Below are 17444 nucleotides of genomic sequence, written 5' to 3' on the forward strand. Positions count from 1 at the left end.
CAGATTCCGCTGGAAGTTGAGAAGCTAGAATGAGTAGATCCCATTTGCTGTCAGTGGTTTCACCAAAGTACAGAATGACCACGGAGGACTGGGGAATTTTCTGAACCAAGGCCGCCCACCCCAATGTTATCAGAAATGGCAGAAAAAAAAATGTAGTCAAAAGTTTATAGTTTGGGATCTGCTTTTTAGTTTCTATTGTTACTTTGTTTGCTTCGTTTTCATTTGGAAGATCCCATTCCCTCATTGGGAGCCCTTATCCCTCAGACATTTCTGAGGGACGATCCTGTGTTGAAGCCTTTAGACCTCACCGAGACCTTTGACTAATGGTCCAGGGTTGTACCATAATTGTTGAACCTGGTTGTTATTTGCCAGAAACCTTTTTATTCTATTTCTGGTTTTACTGGTGATTTAGCTGTGTAATTGTGGAAATACCAATTTTTTTACTAGGTCAGATTCCCTATAAATTGGAATTTTGATCCTCAAAGCCTATAGGGCCTCACAAGGGAACTCCCAGGTGTGAGATTGTGAAAAATACTGATATTCATTTTTAAATGGTTTTCAAAACATTAATTCTGTTTGAAAAAAAAGTCACGTGATTCACCTTGTGTGGATTGAATTTGCAGAGTCCTTCACTCACCTGTATTCTCGTCGTGACTTCGTTCCTTGTCTGCCAGCTTGGTTTTGTTTTTGGGGTTTTAGAGAGAAATGGAAGGTTTCTGTAGATATCTAAATCAGCAAATCTTGGGATGTCAGCTCACAGTGTACTTTTTAAAACTCTGTAGATAGTGACCCTTCCATTCATGGGGACATTAACAAACGCTGAGAGTGCGGGTGTCATTTTTGTTTTCCAAGAAAATGAGTCACATGCAAGGACCGGTAAGTTGTTGAAGAGCAAACCAAATCTGACCAAACTTGCAATGATAAGGCATTCATACAAAACATCAACATTCTCTTTAATTAAGGTAATGGCTCTGCCGGGGCCCACATTCCAGGACTCTCAGTAGAGAAAACATGTTTTCTTTATAGGCAAGTTTTATTAGCAGTGATGTTCCGGTATGTGGTTCAGGTTAATTAATGATATAGTCACCCTGGTGTCTTGCCATGAGCTGTATTCCAGTAAGTAGGGCACTAGGAAATCACATTGGCTTATCTTGTCGTACCAAAGAGAAATCTGAAAATTTGAGCCATTATAATACGTTTCTGTGAGGTATGTCAACAAAGTAATTTAAGAATTCTTACATGAATACCGCATTTGACTAAGAATTAGTTCACTGTAAGTGGTAAGTGTCCTGTGCTATGCTTTGCATATTCTCAATTATTTTATTGGCCCAAATGATTGAAACCTCAAGTTTATACCACCCACAAAGTCCCGAGGCACTGACCTCCATTGTATAAGGAGATTTGTACCAAGGGCTGTTTTTCTCTCCTGAGAGTTTTATTATTATTATTAATTTTTTTATCATGGTAATGTTTTAAAACTTAATTTGGGTTGTGCATACGTAGCAACCTTCCTTGGAGGTTGAAACAACAAAGCAACTGGATTAGAAATTAGATTTTCCCTTCCACAGCTAATGCAGTTCTCATTCCTTTGGGAGTTCCCCTTCTCTTGGGCTGATGATGTCTCTGAAACTCTATCGAAATTGGTTCAGACAGGAACAAAGGGGGAGAGAGGACGGACTGCAGTGATGATTCAAATTAGTGTCTCTTCTTCAGTGAGAGTCTGGTGTGCTTGAAAGTACATGTCATCTGATATCAGTCAAGCCACCTAAGGTTAAGTGAGGTGCCAGAGTGACGGGAATCCAAACTTCAGGGTCCCAGCAGTTGCGTCTTCCTGTCAAGTTGGGTTGGATAGTTAATTTGAAACCTGCACCATCTTCACACGTGGTTCAGAAATGGGCCACATGCAATTTTACTTTTCCTTACACAATGAAAAACCATCTCTTCTTTTCTCTTTGATCTTTTCCCAGGCAGCCAGTGAAAGATTCCTAGTGCCTAACATAATGAATTCGAAAGGGTACAGGTTTGTGACTCACAACAGTGACAGCTTTAAGAAGAGGCACCCGAAAAGCATGAAAAAGAATATACACTCGCTGTCAGTGGTGTGCATGCAAACAAATACACACATTCAAGGGAATACTGTACAGACACTATTCAGTATTTTCACCTCCAGCTCATGCTGGTTCAAATGCCATCCTTTCCCCCCCCCCCCCCCTTAATTGAATTTTGGCTTACTTCCAATGTTTGAGAGCCTGTACCCATGAAATAATGCCTTGAAATAAATAGTACCTCTCAGTAGAGATATCTTTTTTATATAAAATTCTTAAAGGGAACAGAGGGGAAGGAACTGCTTCTGTGTTGGGAAATTATGGGAAAGATAGACAAATGAGCCAACAAGAGGGTTTTGAAGGACCTCAGCCATGGAAGTAGTCTGAATGGCAGAAAACTGTGATTCCTGGACATGTCTAGGCTTGAATGGACTTTTCTATGGAAGGACTTCTTACTTAAGGTTTGACGGTTATATAGTTGATAATCCTCAAGGCCGGATTGTTATGTGCTTCATGCTTTGGAGTCCAATGGTCAGAGTTGTCTTTGTCATGGACATCCCATCAGGGATGGCAGAAATGGGGCTAAGTGTTATAGAGTGGGTTGAGCCTCTCTGCTGTTACCTTGTTCCCCCAGGACAGCGGCTAATAAGCTTCCTTCATGCAGGTGCCGAGAGAGGTGGGTTTTGTTCATCTCAGTGGCACTAGAAGTTCATGATGCAATACAGACTACAGACAAGAAACAGGCAGGCGTTTGCATCTGTCTGGAATGGGCAAGGGTGAGCAGCCAAGGAGGTTTCTTTGTCTTCAGAAGAGACTGTTGCCCTCCTGTTTGTTTGATGAGTGTGAATTGGTAGCAGATGCCTTCTAGGTGAAATGATGGTACCTTTCAAATCAATAGGAGAACATTTTAGGATAGATTTCCTGGCTCAAGAGATCACCTCAAGTGTTACTCAAAATTCCAAGTTGAGACATAGCTTTATTTGTTCATTCAACCAGAGTATCTTGGAGGTTTTGTAAAGGCATCTTGCTGCATGCTGGGGCCTAACTGGTACATTACAATCTATCCTCTGAACTACTGTTCTTTGTACAGAAAGATGTACAGTTCAACATGAAAACAGAGAGCTGAGATCAGTCTGGGACTTTGTAAACACTAAGTTGCAAGTAAAACGAAATAGTACAGAGATGAATGGATGGGGGGTGTTTTGGGTTGGTTTGTTCAGGCAAGCCAAAGAAGGGCTGTCTGTGTAGGTAACAATGAACTGAAACGTAATAGGTTAAACAGTGCAGATGTCTAGCAATCCAGGAGCCCACATACTGGATAGTCGGAGGGCAGGTACTGGTACTAGGGTTTGGAAAGGTACTTGGTCTTAGAATGATGTCTGCCTAAGGAATGTAGTAACAAGTGAAAGAGAGACAGGGAGAAAGACAGGTCAGCGGGAGCCATAGTGAAGCAGTAGGGAATGGCAGGCCATTGGTGAATTAACAGCAGAAGCTTGAACAGGAGCTGTTGAACCCGTGGTTCATATACTTTGTAGAAACAAGTGAACCCTGCTTGGGGAAAGCTAAGGGATGAGGCAGAAAAAGTAAATAGTAAACCAGATTCACGGGCTGGGGTTCTTTCTATCAGTTGGGGATCTGGGAGGAGACAAGAAGAGCATGGTATACATTTGTCCATAGTGTCCATTTGTCCACCCTGCTGCTCTTGGTGTTTTCTAGAAGCAAAAGAAGGAGGAGGTGGCCAAGGGAGATAGCAATTCTGTGGGCCAAGGAAATGGATTTTCCTTCCACTCAGGAACTCCAGGGCTACTCCATGAAATAAAATTTCCTCTCAGCTTAGAATATGAGATTTGTTCTGTACTGTAAACATATAAACTTATCCTCAAAAGCCCTGAAGCAGACATGATACTTAACAGTTATACTTCATAAAAAAATTGAACATGGCCAACCACCCTGTCTCTTGTGTTTCTAAGTGAAGAGTTATTTTGCATTCATTACACTCCTAGACTCCTATCTCCAGAATTGTGATCACTGATGGGTTTTCAGTTGAATCAGAGTTGCTTGCCTCATTCATTCATTCATTCATTCATTCACGCATGCATGCATGCACTCATTAAACAAATGAGTTTACTCATTTGTAAACACCCATTCAATCATTAAACAAATGTATATGGCAGGTCTCAAGTCAGGATTGAGTCTGGATGTCTTTGTCACACACATACTCTAGCTAAATTTACATTTTAGATATCAATGAAATCGGTAGCCTCAAGGAGCCAAGAAATACAAGATAAACCAGGATTACTGAGTGTCTGAGGCATTGAGGTTCCTGTTCAGAGGCAGGTCTCATGCCACCGTCCAGGTCCACCAAACTCTTTCCCTTCACCACACTATTGACAGTGAGTATCTCATGCTTGGGTCTTACTTTGACCTTCCCATTGCTATTTTAAGCCACGTGAGTCCCACAGACAGTGCATACTTTAGAATTCCAGCCCATTCTTCCAGTAGATGAGAATACTGCGCTCAGAGAGGTTAAGGTTGCTCAGTCATGCGGCCATTTTAAATATTTTAGGAAATTGATTTTGAGGGCACACAAAATCACAACTGTTGCATAAGAAAAGCAGTTCAGGCCTGGCTTTCATTGTGCCCTTGGCTGCCATTTTCCACGGTCTGAGGAAGTACAACACTCTTCCCATACCCTGCATTGTCTGTAACATTCCACGCCAGAGGTTCCTGGAAGCTGTACTTTGAGTGTCTTCTGTGACTGTCTGCAACTAGATTGCATCTGCCACTGAGGGCCCCAGTGGGCTTTGAACATCTTCTTCTCTGGAAATTCAAGCTGTTGAGAGGGAGAAGAGGACATGGTGCCTTGAGTCAAAGAAGTAACTCTGTGTGTGTGTGTGTGTGTGTGTGTGTGTGTGTACACTGTGGAGAGTAGAGGAAGGGCATATTTAACCCAGTTGAGAAGGCTGTAACAGTGTTCTAGGAGGGAGTCAGTGAAATGACTTTACTAAATAAATAAGAAATAGTCCCGGTAGCCCCAGTCAGGCTGAGCAGTGACCTGGGAGAGGAAGGGGAGATGATGTCATCTTTTCAGCCTGTTCCCATCCTGGCTGCTGAGAGTAAGGAGGCCCATGGTGTTTGTGGAGGGTGTGTGAGTGTGCGTACAGGGTTAATAGGAACGGGTGGGGTGTGTACGAGTGAGCGGTAAAACAGGATTAATAACCCCTTGTCAGACCTTTCCCCGTTAACTGTGTTTTTCAGTAATTTTAGTTTGAATGAGAGAGAGCTCTCTAGCCAATTAGTGTTTATTTGTTTCTTTTGGCAAGGCGTGTTGGGGGGGAAGGGAATGAGATGGGTGAGTTTCAAATTTTTGTTTTGTTTTTGCATTTTGGAGGAAGTGAGTAGCGTGAGTTTGGGTTTTCAGTGATGCCCCCCTCCCTCCCCTCTTTTAAGAGGCAGGAGGCAAGACGTGGCCAGCTGGTGCCTTGAACTGACACAGGTGCAGAGGCTGTGGGGGGTGGGGAGCCAAGAATAATTACAGGTTTCTGAAGCATCAGGCCCTGCCTGACACAAGCGCTCGTCAAGAAAACTGCTCTTTATGGAAAATTAATGGTGAAGCTGCAAACCCGTCAGGCTCATTGTTGTTCTTGGGACACCATCTTGCAGAAAAGAGGTCTTTCCCCAGGTCCATGGGCTCTGCGAGAAGCCCTCCTTCCTGAACTGGAGCAGGAATTGTCACCAGCTGTAATAGACTTTTCCTTTAGGATTGTCAATTTGAGACCCCTTTGGGGTAGCATATCAGAAATCCTGCACATCAGATATTTACATTAAAATTCATAACAGGAGCAAAATTACAGTTATGAAGTAGCAACAGAATAATTTCATGGTTAGGATCACCACAACTCAAGAAACTGTATTAAAGGGTTACCACATTAGGAACATTGAGAACCACTGCCTTAGGGAGTTGTCTAGTTTAATTTTCAGATCTAGACCATTGCTCTTGATGCCAGTATGTAGAGTAATTTTCCTTGACTCTTAAGGCATGAAGTTCATTATTAAGTTCATGAAAATGACATAATGTCTAAAATTGGAACATCTACTGAAACCTGGTTTTAGGCTACTTAAGTAGCGAATAGTAATAGTGTTTCCACCTCTTTGATCCTAAATGGCGGCTTGGTTGGAAGAGATGGATAGAGGAGACAAAGAATCATCTATATGTCTAAGGTGTTCGTGTGCAATCGTATCTTAATCACTCCAAAGTTGGAACTTAATTTTTGTTCATTGGCTGAGGAACAGTGAGGAACCTTTCTGAGGGATAACTGGAGACCCATGGATTTCAAACTGCTATGTTTTGGGGAGGTAGCACCCAGAAAACCAATGAAGAACTGAGTTTTGTCTGTCTGTGCTTGGCCCATCTGGCTCCCACTTGACACTATTGATTTGACAACTGATGGTAAGAGCCAGGAGATGGCATTCCTAGTTGGAGAAGGAAGGAAACCTAGAGTCTCCCTTCAAGAACCCAAAGCCCAGGTTTGCCCGGATTATGTGACTTTAGTGTCAAATTTGGAACAAGTGGTTTGTAGGATTCACTTCATGTTTTGCAACTAAAAATCCCTTGGAACATCAAAGGGGTATTTGAGGATGCTGTACATCGTGTACCCAGGGGAAGTAATTTCAAAGACACCATCCTCTTCCCAGGCCTTTAATCTCATCTCCTTCCTTCCTGGCTTCCCCAAGGAAAAATATACAAACAAATATTTTCTCTGGATGTTGGAAATGATTTGGGGGAGGAGAAGCACTAAAGAGGTTTTGATATAAATTTCCTAACTTTCGTGTTTGTTTAGAATTAATTTTCAGAGCATTGTCTCTCAGAATTTACAGATCACTAGAGGGAAATGTTTAATTTGGTTTCAGCTCTGGCAACCAGTAGATCTGAGAAAGCGTCAGGAGGAATTTCATTGGCTATGCTACCCTGGTTGTTCTGTGGAGTTCAGCAGTTCTGACAGCAATATGTAATACTATTGTACCTATGGGGTGTGCTATTGATGTGGGTTTTTCTTTTTTAAACCTAGTAGCTAAAACACACAGTAAGAGATTTCTACTTACATTGTGTTCTTGCTTACTCTAGTTTTTTTTCTATGATAATGTGCTGGTGATAAAAATCAAGGAATGGTAAAATTGTCTTGGGACTGACTTTCTAAGCTGTAGGAGGTGTATTGTACGCTGGTTCATTTGCTCATTCTGCCCTGAAAGATGTTCAATGTGACTGCTCTTCCTCAACCCATTTTAAGATGTTGAGGCAACAGAGTTCTAGTGTTGGAAATTGAGGTTCTCGAACAGGCTTCGTTGGTTCATCAGGGGTGGCTCTTCTCATCCAGCCACAGAGAAAAATGGTACCAAATCTCGCTGGTTCTTTTCCATCTTTCAACTCCGACCTAATTTCAAAAGAGTGGAAATATGTCAGCATCTTTGATCCTATCCTTTGAAGAGAGAAAACCCATGAAGTTCCCACCCATATCAATCTTTATGAATCTTTTGGTTGATTTTGGGAGTTGGATGAAGTCTTTTTTGATTAAAAAAAAAATCTAAGTATAAGCACATCCACAAAGTCTCTAGGAAGAATGTTTTAGAAAATGTCTTCGGAAAAGGAGCCTGATTTCCCTTCCTATCAGCAGCTTGTGTGATATCATGCTGGATTTCCATTCTGGGATGTGACTGAAGATTTCAAAGCACACACACAAAAAGTGAGTTTTAGGGCCCTCCCAGGTGAAAGTGAAAGGTTGTTCCCCTCTTTCTCTCTATGAGACTCTTTAGAGACTGTGGCACTGTGGTTAATAGCACGTGGCAAAACCGCATATAATAATTGGCAAGAAGGGGTTCCCATGGGCAGCCAAGCACAGTTCACCTGTGTGTAATTACCTGGGTGAACATTCTTGCTCGGAACAAAAGTTTACCCCTTCCTTGCCAGGAGTATCTACATCACTGATTGTTACCATCATTAAGAGCAACACCAGGTCAAGGTCTGATCTCAGAGGAAGCATGACTCTGCATGTTTCAAGTGGGAGCCTGGGTTTCTCCATGTGTCTGCAGCTATATATTTTTCGGAAAACTGTCTTATCCTTGTGTAGGCTTAACTCTTGACCCCTTTAGGTGAGGGAAGTGGGATTATTGTGAGAAAGGACAACTGGCAAAAGGACCACAAATGACCATAGATTAATTAGCAAATTAGGTATTGACTACTGGCCTTTTATTTCTTTGACTTTGCATTATTCCAGGAAAATAACCATTAGCAAAATGCAATTTTTTTTTTTTTTTAACTTGCCATCTTGAATACACATAGATCAAAAGACTTCAGGCTACTTGTCATGCCACAGTTATTGAGTAGTGGCAAAAATATTTCACTTATGTCTTCATCTTACTTTCAAATTGAGACACAGAATAAAAATTAAAACTTTTTATGCCCTAAAAGGTTTCTAAGGCGCGCAGGGGTGTGTGTGTGTGGACCCCAGGAGCCTAGGCTAGAGTCTGCACTTTGTGCTTTTAAGATCATAATCTTGGGCATCTACACACCCCACCAGTGTGTCTGCACTTAGATGCATGTAGCAGATATGTTTCACTACTCAGGCTTGGGGAGGAGTGTCTTTCAACATTTGGCGATCAGTCCATTTTTTCAGTACCGTGTTTTGTAGACCAGCCTTCCTGTGGGAGATTGACTCCATGCTGAAACGTGAGTGAAGTAGCGGCATGGATGAAAGATTGCGTCGAGTCTATGGACTTGGGGAAAGTCAAGAAGAAAAATGAATGAGAGAAACCCTTTGGGGGGGAGGTGTTGAAGAGAGATGGTAACAGTTTGCCCTCTGCATTGGTTGGTTTGGGGATAGTGTATGATACAGTAGGCATGAATTGAATAAAAGCCATTTGGTGATTTTGGCATCATATAACCAAGTATGTTACATTTCTCTTGAACCCAAGACAGTGACTGTTTACTGTCAGTGGGAGGGGAATTTTGATGCCAGTTCACCAGCACATTTTCTTTCTCTTTCTAAAGCCAGGTCTTGGATTATTACCTTTAACAAGCCTGTTTCAACAAGCAGAAGGGCTGTGAAAGCATGAAGTGAGTTATTAGAGGAGCTTTTAGGGTGATAGTTTCAGAGGCAGCTTCAAATAATATTTACTAGGAGACTAGGCAGAGAAGCCATGCGTTTCAGAGTTGGGATATCACAGTCTTCACGGAGCTCATCTGTGGCGCATAAATTTGAGAACCATTTAGCACTAGTGAAGATTCTTTCCCTTTGCTGAAAGGAATGGTTTGTTCAGGAGCCAGGCTGATGCAATGGATCAAGCCTTAAGTTGTGTTGCTAGGTCAGCCAGGAGAAGCCTCTATCAGCAAGGTGAGATAGCAGACAGGCATAATTTGTGTCATTAAACTGACACCTGCTGACCCAGACTTGGAGTTTGGTGGCTGGAGTGTCACTGGGATAGAGAGAAACATGTGAACTCTATTCAGATTTATAGCCTAGAGACATTACCAGCTTGCTGATGCTTGCTCTATTTCATTCTTCCCTTCCCATGAATGTATCTGACTAGAGTATTATCATCACCAGGAAATTATCATTGGGAAAAATACCATTAGCTAGTTTATATACTTTATTTGAATTGCATTGTTTTCCCTATATTTTACTGGTCTAAGAGCCATTGTATTTAAATGTCACATTATGTCTTCCAGTCTGTGACAGCTTCTCAGCCTCTCTTTATAGTTTATGACCTTGACATTTGTAACCAGCCAGTTGTTTTGTGTAATGGATTCTATTTGGGCTTGTCTGATGTTTTCTCATGATTAGATTGAGTTGATGCATCTTAGGCAGGAATGCCACAGAAAAATGCAGTTATCCTTGAACACATCATACAGAGGGTGCATGTTGCCAATGTGAGTTCTCACTGGTATATTAACTATGGTTACGTGGTTCAAGTGGTATCCACTATCTTTCCCCACTGTGAAGTTAACATTTTTGTCTTTGGATTTAACATCTGGTTGGGGCATTTGCCCTTTGAGGGGACAAAAATCTTTGTTTCTTACATTTTTGTCTCTTGACTTGAGCTTCCGTTGGTGAGTCTCAGTTGTATCATTGTTGCTTTGTTGTTTGTCTCATGATAATTTTTTAAAAATCCTATCAACCCTTTTCCATATAAATTGTAATTTTATACAAGGAAAAACTGTTCTTTTCACTCCGTTTAAACATTTGTTTATGGTAGCATGGGGTTTTGTTTCATTTGATGGGTTACAATTCATTATCGTTAACAGAATTTCCTTCATTGTCCTGACTTGGCCACTAAGACTTTTACCAGCACAAAGTCTTTGCTGCACCCCGTTTCCTCTTGTTTCCTTTCTGAGCCATTTCTTACATTTCCTTATTTTCTCAGACTCTAGGGTCTTCTAGGCTTAGCTTAATAGTTTTTGCCCCAGTCCATGGAACAAGTAGTTGTTCAGTGAGTTCTGCCTCCCTTTGATGGATAATCATATTTAGGAACCAAGGCTTCTGTGCTATTGCTAGTATCTTTTTACCTTTAAGCTCTTTTAGACAGAGTTAGGGGATACCTGTGTGTATACTTGTACATGATATAAACACATTTCTTTTTGTACATATCTGTATGGGTGTATGGCATTAATAATATTAAAACCCATGAACACATAGTAGCACCTAATTTCAAATTAAACATTGAAGGCATTGATTGGGTAAAGCAGTCACAGATATTTGCAAATGATACTGCAAGTGAACTCTTTGTCTTGGATATAATATCATCATAGCATTCTTTTTACCTGTAGCATTTTAGTTTCTATATTCTTGACAGGAAATTCTTTAAACTCTTCTTCCTGGTTCCTGCTGAAAGTATGTCTTTTATCTAAGCTACTTATTTATTATTTATTTTTAATGGAGATTACAGGGAAGTGAAGATTACAGGGACTAGTTTTCTTAAGACAAAAAAAAAAAATCCCTCATAGTGACTGTGAGATTTTTTGCACCTCCTAATTGACAGTTATGGAAGATATTCTACAAATTACAGCTTTTCTGAAGCAGCCCAGATTTTAGAAGCTGCGATATTTCCTTGTTCCTAGTGCAGAGACTCCTGGGAGGCAAAGACCGGAGTACTAAGAAGGCTATTTTTTAAAATCTGTCTATAATAGCATCTGAGTGTGTTTAAAATATTCCAGCTTCTCAGAACGTACAGTGTGAAGGGACCTGAGCCTCATACCAATCCATTTATTTCACATCTTTGAATTGAAATCTGTATACATAGACGAGGTATAGTACAGCTCCATCCACAGGCCAACAGCAACTAGGTCTGTCACAATAATCCTTGCACAGGAGACAGAGCTACCCCAAGGACATCCAGTAACCCATGACTCAGCTGACTTTTACCTGGAGCATGGCTGCCTCTCAAAGCTCTGGTTCTCCTCTTTGGGCAAAAGGGCAAGACACATTCTTGACTCTGATTGTATATTCAAAGCCGTGTTTTAGTGGTCATTTCTAAAACTGCCTGCCTCAGCATGATGGGCCATACTCTGCACTGTAATGGAAACCTCAGTAAATTTAAAGGGCTTGATACCCATAAAGTCTGTCATTTGATCACAAAGAAATACAACCAGGAAATAGTAACATATCTAGAAAAATCTCCAAACATCTTGACATTAACATACCTTTTACTTGTTCCCAGCAATGATGTATGCCTCTACTGAACCAGCTATGAAATAATAAGCATAACAGAAAAAAAAAAAACCATCTACATGAAGGTGCTGGAGAGATGAGATAAGCAAATAGATTTGGATGACATGAACACAAGAGGAAGGGAACTAACTATACAGTTATGTTTTAGGTTTTTGTTTTATTTTTCTAATCTTCACTAGGTGTTGAGGGTGGGGCACTTACTGGGGTAACTGACTTTGACAAGTGGAGGAGAAATAACGAACACAGCAGTAGTGCACAGTAATCACATCCTTGATAAATACCAAGTACCTGTTGGGTGCCAGGCACTGAACTTGGTGGGAAACAGTTTAAAGGGGGGGGGGGGGGGCTTAATAGCTTCAGGATTAGAATTTTATAACACAGAAGTGAATCTACTAAGGGTGCTGACTGAGGGTTTCCACAGTGGAAAGAAAGAAGGTGATAAAATTCACAGCAATTAGGTGGAGAAGAAAAGGGGCCATGTTCAGGCAGAGGACTCAGAAAGTGGTTCAGCAAGGGTATTGCAAGTTCGGGACCGAGATGGTGGCAGTACTGGGTTGTTTGTTTGTAATATAAAGTACCTGGAAGAACCAAGCCAGATATTTATTTAGTAGGAAAGCAAAGCGTCAGAACTTAGTTTTCAGATAATCCTTCCTTGGTGAGCACCGCCACATTTGACAGTGGGGACTTCCTTACGAGTGCTTTGCAGTCACCCCGCTTTGTGAATTCGGGTCACTTTCAGCTTATGCCTGTTTGCTCTGTGCCTACATTACGTGGATCTGTGATTACATCTTTATCATTTAAATCCCTGAGCCTTGCTTTAGGCATGGTAGTTGTATGAACACTTGTAATGTGAATATTGATGACTAGGGAAACCATTCCTTACCTTCTGCCATTACACACCAGCAGTGAAGCCCAAAGCTGTTTTTTTCTTTTTTTTTTTTTTTTTTTTTTTTGTTATGAATCTGGTTCTTATTCAGAAATGCAAAGGCTTACCTGAAGTCTAACTAAAAACTGGCTGGCTTAAGTGTTACCAGAATAAAATTCTTGACAGACACAACATGACTTGATATATCATCAGAATATGTTCTGAACAGAGTAACTGGCTGATTTGAAGCATCGTGGAGGCAGTAAGTCTGGAGCTGGTCATATTTTGAATTGCCATTAGCATTTCTTTTTCAAAGCCTTTAGAAGAGGGTGGAAGTGAGGTGATTGTGCAAGTTAGCAATGCCATTTTATGTAAGAGTCTGGAGTAGCAAAATAGAGAACTTTGAAATTCAAACTTTTGACCAGGTCCTTATTGTCTTGCAAGGATGTAGCACCTTGGTTGAAGATTTTTTGCTAAAACTAAACTGTTTTGGGTTCCTCTCTGTTTACCAGGTAAAAAGTTTAATGCTGTGTTTTGTAATCTAAAGCTCGTCTTTCATAGCTCTTTTACCCCCTACTTGGGTCAGGCTGGCAAGAGACTCAGAGATCTGCCTGCTCTGACTCCTGAGTACTGGGATTAAAGGTGTTCACCACCACACCCGGCCTCTTCATAGGTCTTAATTGCTGTCTTTGAACTTACTTTGACTGGATAGTCAGAGGTGCTAAGCAATCATGAGATCCATATCCCTTGCCCCACAGTGGAGAGCAATTGTATTTGTTAAAATGTACTATATGATAATAGGGGTGTTTTGTCTTCTGTCTCAAGGATTTTATAATAGGTGTTCTGTAGAATGATATCTGTTTCTCGTGGTCATGGAATCCAGGCCCAACCCAAGGCAGGGCAGGCTCTTGGCTGATGGCTTCACAAGTTTCTTCTTTGATTGGCTATGGTTTTCTGGGCAGATCAGTTTGTAAAGTTGACTTAGTTTTGTGACTTACTCAAGTCTGTTTTGAACACTGAAATGGGACCATGAACAGTTTTTTCTTCTATTTGCATCTTGCTTCCATGGAAAATCCTAGGAATGTTTGGAGTTTCTTACCTACTAAATTGATAAGAATGGAAAGAGATCATGATTTAGATGTTGTTGGGGTTCTATGGATTTTGCAAGTGTAAGGTAGTCCTTCTGGGGCCCTGAGGCTCTCTCTAAAACAATGGTTAAAGTCATTCCATGTGGCCCTGCTGCACTCTTCAGAAATACTCAAAGAGTAAATACCAAAGCATCAGGCCCATAGCAAGAAGAGCATTTCAGACACTACCCATGAACACCTTCTCTGTCCTTCCTGGTTTGCCTGTTAATACATGCATGGCGTTCTGGGGTCCTTTACCTCTGATGGTTACTTCTCTCCCTCCTTCCTCCACAGACATGCCTTGAGTTGGAACGCTACCTCCAGACAGAACCCCGGCGGATCTCGGAGACCTTTGGTGAGGACTTGGACTGCTTCCTCCACGCTTCTCCTCCCCCGTGCATTGAGGAGAGCTTCCGGCGCCTAGACCCCCTGCTGCTCCCAGTGGAAGCCACCATCTGCGAGAAGAGCTCTGCAGTGGACATTTTGCTCTCTCGGGACAAGTTGCTATCTGAGACCTGCCTCAGCCTCCAGCCAACCAGCTCTTCTCTAGACAGCTACACAGCCGTCAACCAGGCCCAGCTCAACGCAGTGACCTCATTAACGCCCCCCTCATCCCCTGAGCTCAGCCGCCATCTGGTCAAAACCTCACAGACTCTCTCAGCCGTGGATGGCACAGTGACGTTGAAACTGGTGGCCAAGAAGGCTTCCCTCAGCTCAGTGAAGGTGGGAGGGGTGGCGGCGGCAGCAGCCGTGACACCAGCTGGAGCAGTTAAGAGTGGACAGAGCGACAGTGAGCAAGGAGGGGGAGGGGCTGACACATGCCCTGAAAACAAGAAGAGGGTCCATCGCTGTCAGTTTAACGGGTGCCGGAAAGTTTATACAAAAAGCTCCCACTTAAAGGCCCACCAGAGGACTCACACAGGTAGTGGTACAAGTTGGCCGCAGGTCGTTTCTTCCTCTTTTGGGTGTTCCCCTTGTGGTGGGATGGGCTTCTCTTATAAGAAGTTATCGTCATGCTCTCTAGGAGGGTACAGAGAGGCAGGAGGGAAGTGGCGTGACTCACTTCCGACCCTAAGATCTTAGGAAGTTCCAACTCAGGACATGGATTTGTCACTGCCTGGCTGAGGAGAGAGCTAGTTTTAGAGGCAATGCCAACCCCAGCAGAGAACCAGGCAGTCCTGAGTCTGATGGAAGAGGGGTGCAGTAGTGGGACTCACAGACATATGACATTGCCCAGTCCCTCCACACTGGCATTTGCCATTGTTTGGTGAGTGCGTCTCTGCAGGTTTGATCAACATTCAAAGTTGAAGGGATACATTTCAAAGCATTCACAGTTGGACAAGGTAGCCAGGGTGTCCCTACTCACTCTTTTCCCAGCATCCCTGATTTTTTATCAAAGTCACCAACAGCAGGAGGGTTTCAGAGTTCATTAGATGTGATCATTCTATAATTAATTGACATCTCCGCTTTTGCATTGTTCTCTGGCGCGTGCTTTATGGGGAGATGGCAGAATTGCTTTTTAATGAGCTTGTTACCGAGAAGTTGCTAAAGTGATTACACTGCTCTATGTGTGTGGGGGAAGGATGGCTGAAGGAGGACTGGGGGACTGTATATTTCACTCAGAATTTCTGTGCTAATTCCAAGGAATCATATTTGTCTTTGGGGCAATGGGACTATTTAGAAGTGAGGGGTTCACACAACAAAGAAGAAAATTGCCATTTTCCTTGAGACTATCTTTGTTTTTAGTTCTGGGGTTGGAGCTTGGGGGTGATGTTTCTTCTTGGTCGGCTAAAGTGCCACTAGGAGCAATTACTGGGATTGGTGGTTTTTAAGTGAGTCGATAACAGTGTATCACTTGTATGGTTCTTGTATACTGCTTAGGGAGATTCCCTTGTGGTATTAGAGAGAACAAATGTTCTCAGGGTAAGTGGGTGATGGCCTATGAAGGAAGAGAAGTACCTGGAGTCACATATGATAGTGTAGGCCTTTCAGTCCCAGGACTTGGAAGGCAGAAACAGGTGGCTGGATCTCTATGAGTTTTAGACCAGTCTCCTCTACTTAAGTGAGTGCCAGTCAGTCAAGGCTACATAGTGAGATCCTGCCTAAAAACACAACCAGCCCATTCATCCTGGGGTTGGGGTGGGGCATGGGGGCATAGTGGCATGGTGGTGGGAAGTGTTATACTCTGTGTCACCAAGGAAGTTGCCTTGGCTAGAAAGTTAGACAACCTGGGTTCTGTTTCTAGCTCTGCCACTGACTAACTCTGTGACTGTCTATTCTTTGAGTCCTGTTTCCTACATTTGTCAAACAGAATGGCCCCAAAGGCCTCTTCCAGCACTGTTGTTAGAGTGGACCCTGTGATGTCTTTGTGAGACCGTGAAAAGTTTTCTGGTGGAAAATGAATCCTGTGTGAGTAGAAGCCATGGGTTTAAGCATCAGTGGTACTCTCGTGCAATGAGGAGGCCTCGAGTTGCTTCCTGTGTCCTGACTTAGGCATACACCCCTAGGACTAAGCGGAAAATGCTATGTGGCTCTTTCTAGGTTTGGGCAATGGTCTCCCTAGCACAGCTTTTGCATCTCAGGGCCCAGCTTCAGATTCCTATCTGAATCTGAGATCAGGCTCTTCAGTGTCACACATCAAAGTCAATGCTTCCTTGTGTTGTCTGTCCTTTCCCTCTCTTGATACTGTTCTGAACTTTTAATTTTTATTTATTTTTTTCTTTGTCAAGTCAGGGAAGAAAGTAATAACAAGATGCTGCAGTACCTCCAGGCTACAATACACAACTCACTCCTCCTGTGCCCTACAGAAACCAGAGAAAGCAAAATTCACCAAGAATGTTGAGATGTGCTGGGTTGTGACACACATGGCAGTAGATAGATACCTTTCCGAATCTTTGACACCAAACAGGTTCCCTCTTGTGTAGGAGCTCGGCAATTCTGAGGAACAGTGATTTGGGGAGTTGTGGGTAAAAATCCAGAGCATTTTCTTCTTTCTACCTGTTACCCCAACAGAGATGTCCAAATAGTAACTGTGGTGACTGATGTGTTATTTGGGGGTTTGTTCTTTGAAACTGGGTACTGAGTGTGAGTACCACGATGGAGCTTGTAATGCACAGCCTCAGCAACTGCTTGCCTTCTGATGGATGGAAGTGCCAAGATCCCTCTAAACAGGATTTGTCAACTGGCCCCGCCAGTGTGTATTATGAGAAAAGCAGTATTGAAGAACAGTTATGAGCCAGGCGCTATAGCCAAGTCCACTTGGGTTTGTGTTCTGTCTCTACTAGACTTATGACTCGTATAAATTAGTTCCTCTGAGCTTCAGTCTACTCATCTATAAAGATAAGTGTGTCCATATAACAGATAGATTCCGAGGTTGAATAAGCAGTTCTCTTGGCAGGTCATAATAGCTCATTAATAGTAGTAGCGGAGTTGTTTTGTTTTTATTACTGCTGTGGTGGTTTGGGTTATTACTCTTGATGTTGACACTGGTTAGCGATAACTGAGTGAAACTCCTTTATGCAAACTAGAGATCTAGAAATAAGTCAGTTAGCTAGAGCTAGGGAAAGTTTGAGTAGCCTTAACCACAAACTCAAAGTATTCCAAAGTCTGACTCTTTTTTATTGTGTTTGTATGTGTATTTGTGAGCGATATGGGTATGTGCACACACATGGATGCCAGAAGTCAA

At 42.3% G+C, this 17444-nt stretch overlaps 1 protein-coding gene across 6 annotated transcripts in view; it reads left to right on the forward strand.

Annotated features, from left to right (window-relative positions):
- The window catches only part of Klf7 (KLF transcription factor 7), a 93016-nt gene that overhangs the window by 28875 nt on the left and 46697 nt on the right, over positions 1–17444 (forward strand). For 3 of the 6 annotated variants that reach the window (XM_076931790.1, XM_076931792.1, XM_076931791.1), the window contains exon 3: positions 14054–14684. In XM_076931790.1, the coding sequence (XP_076787905.1) occupies positions 14054–14684 (631 nt within the window). The remainder of the gene's footprint in view (positions 1–14053; positions 14685–17444) is intronic. The other 3 variants (XM_034498306.2, XM_076931794.1, XM_076931793.1) reach the window with 1 other exon arrangement.

Source organism: Arvicanthis niloticus, chromosome 3 (genome assembly GCF_011762505.2).
Source record: "Arvicanthis niloticus isolate mArvNil1 chromosome 3, mArvNil1.pat.X, whole genome shotgun sequence".
NCBI lineage: Eukaryota > Metazoa > Chordata > Mammalia > Rodentia > Muridae > Arvicanthis > Arvicanthis niloticus.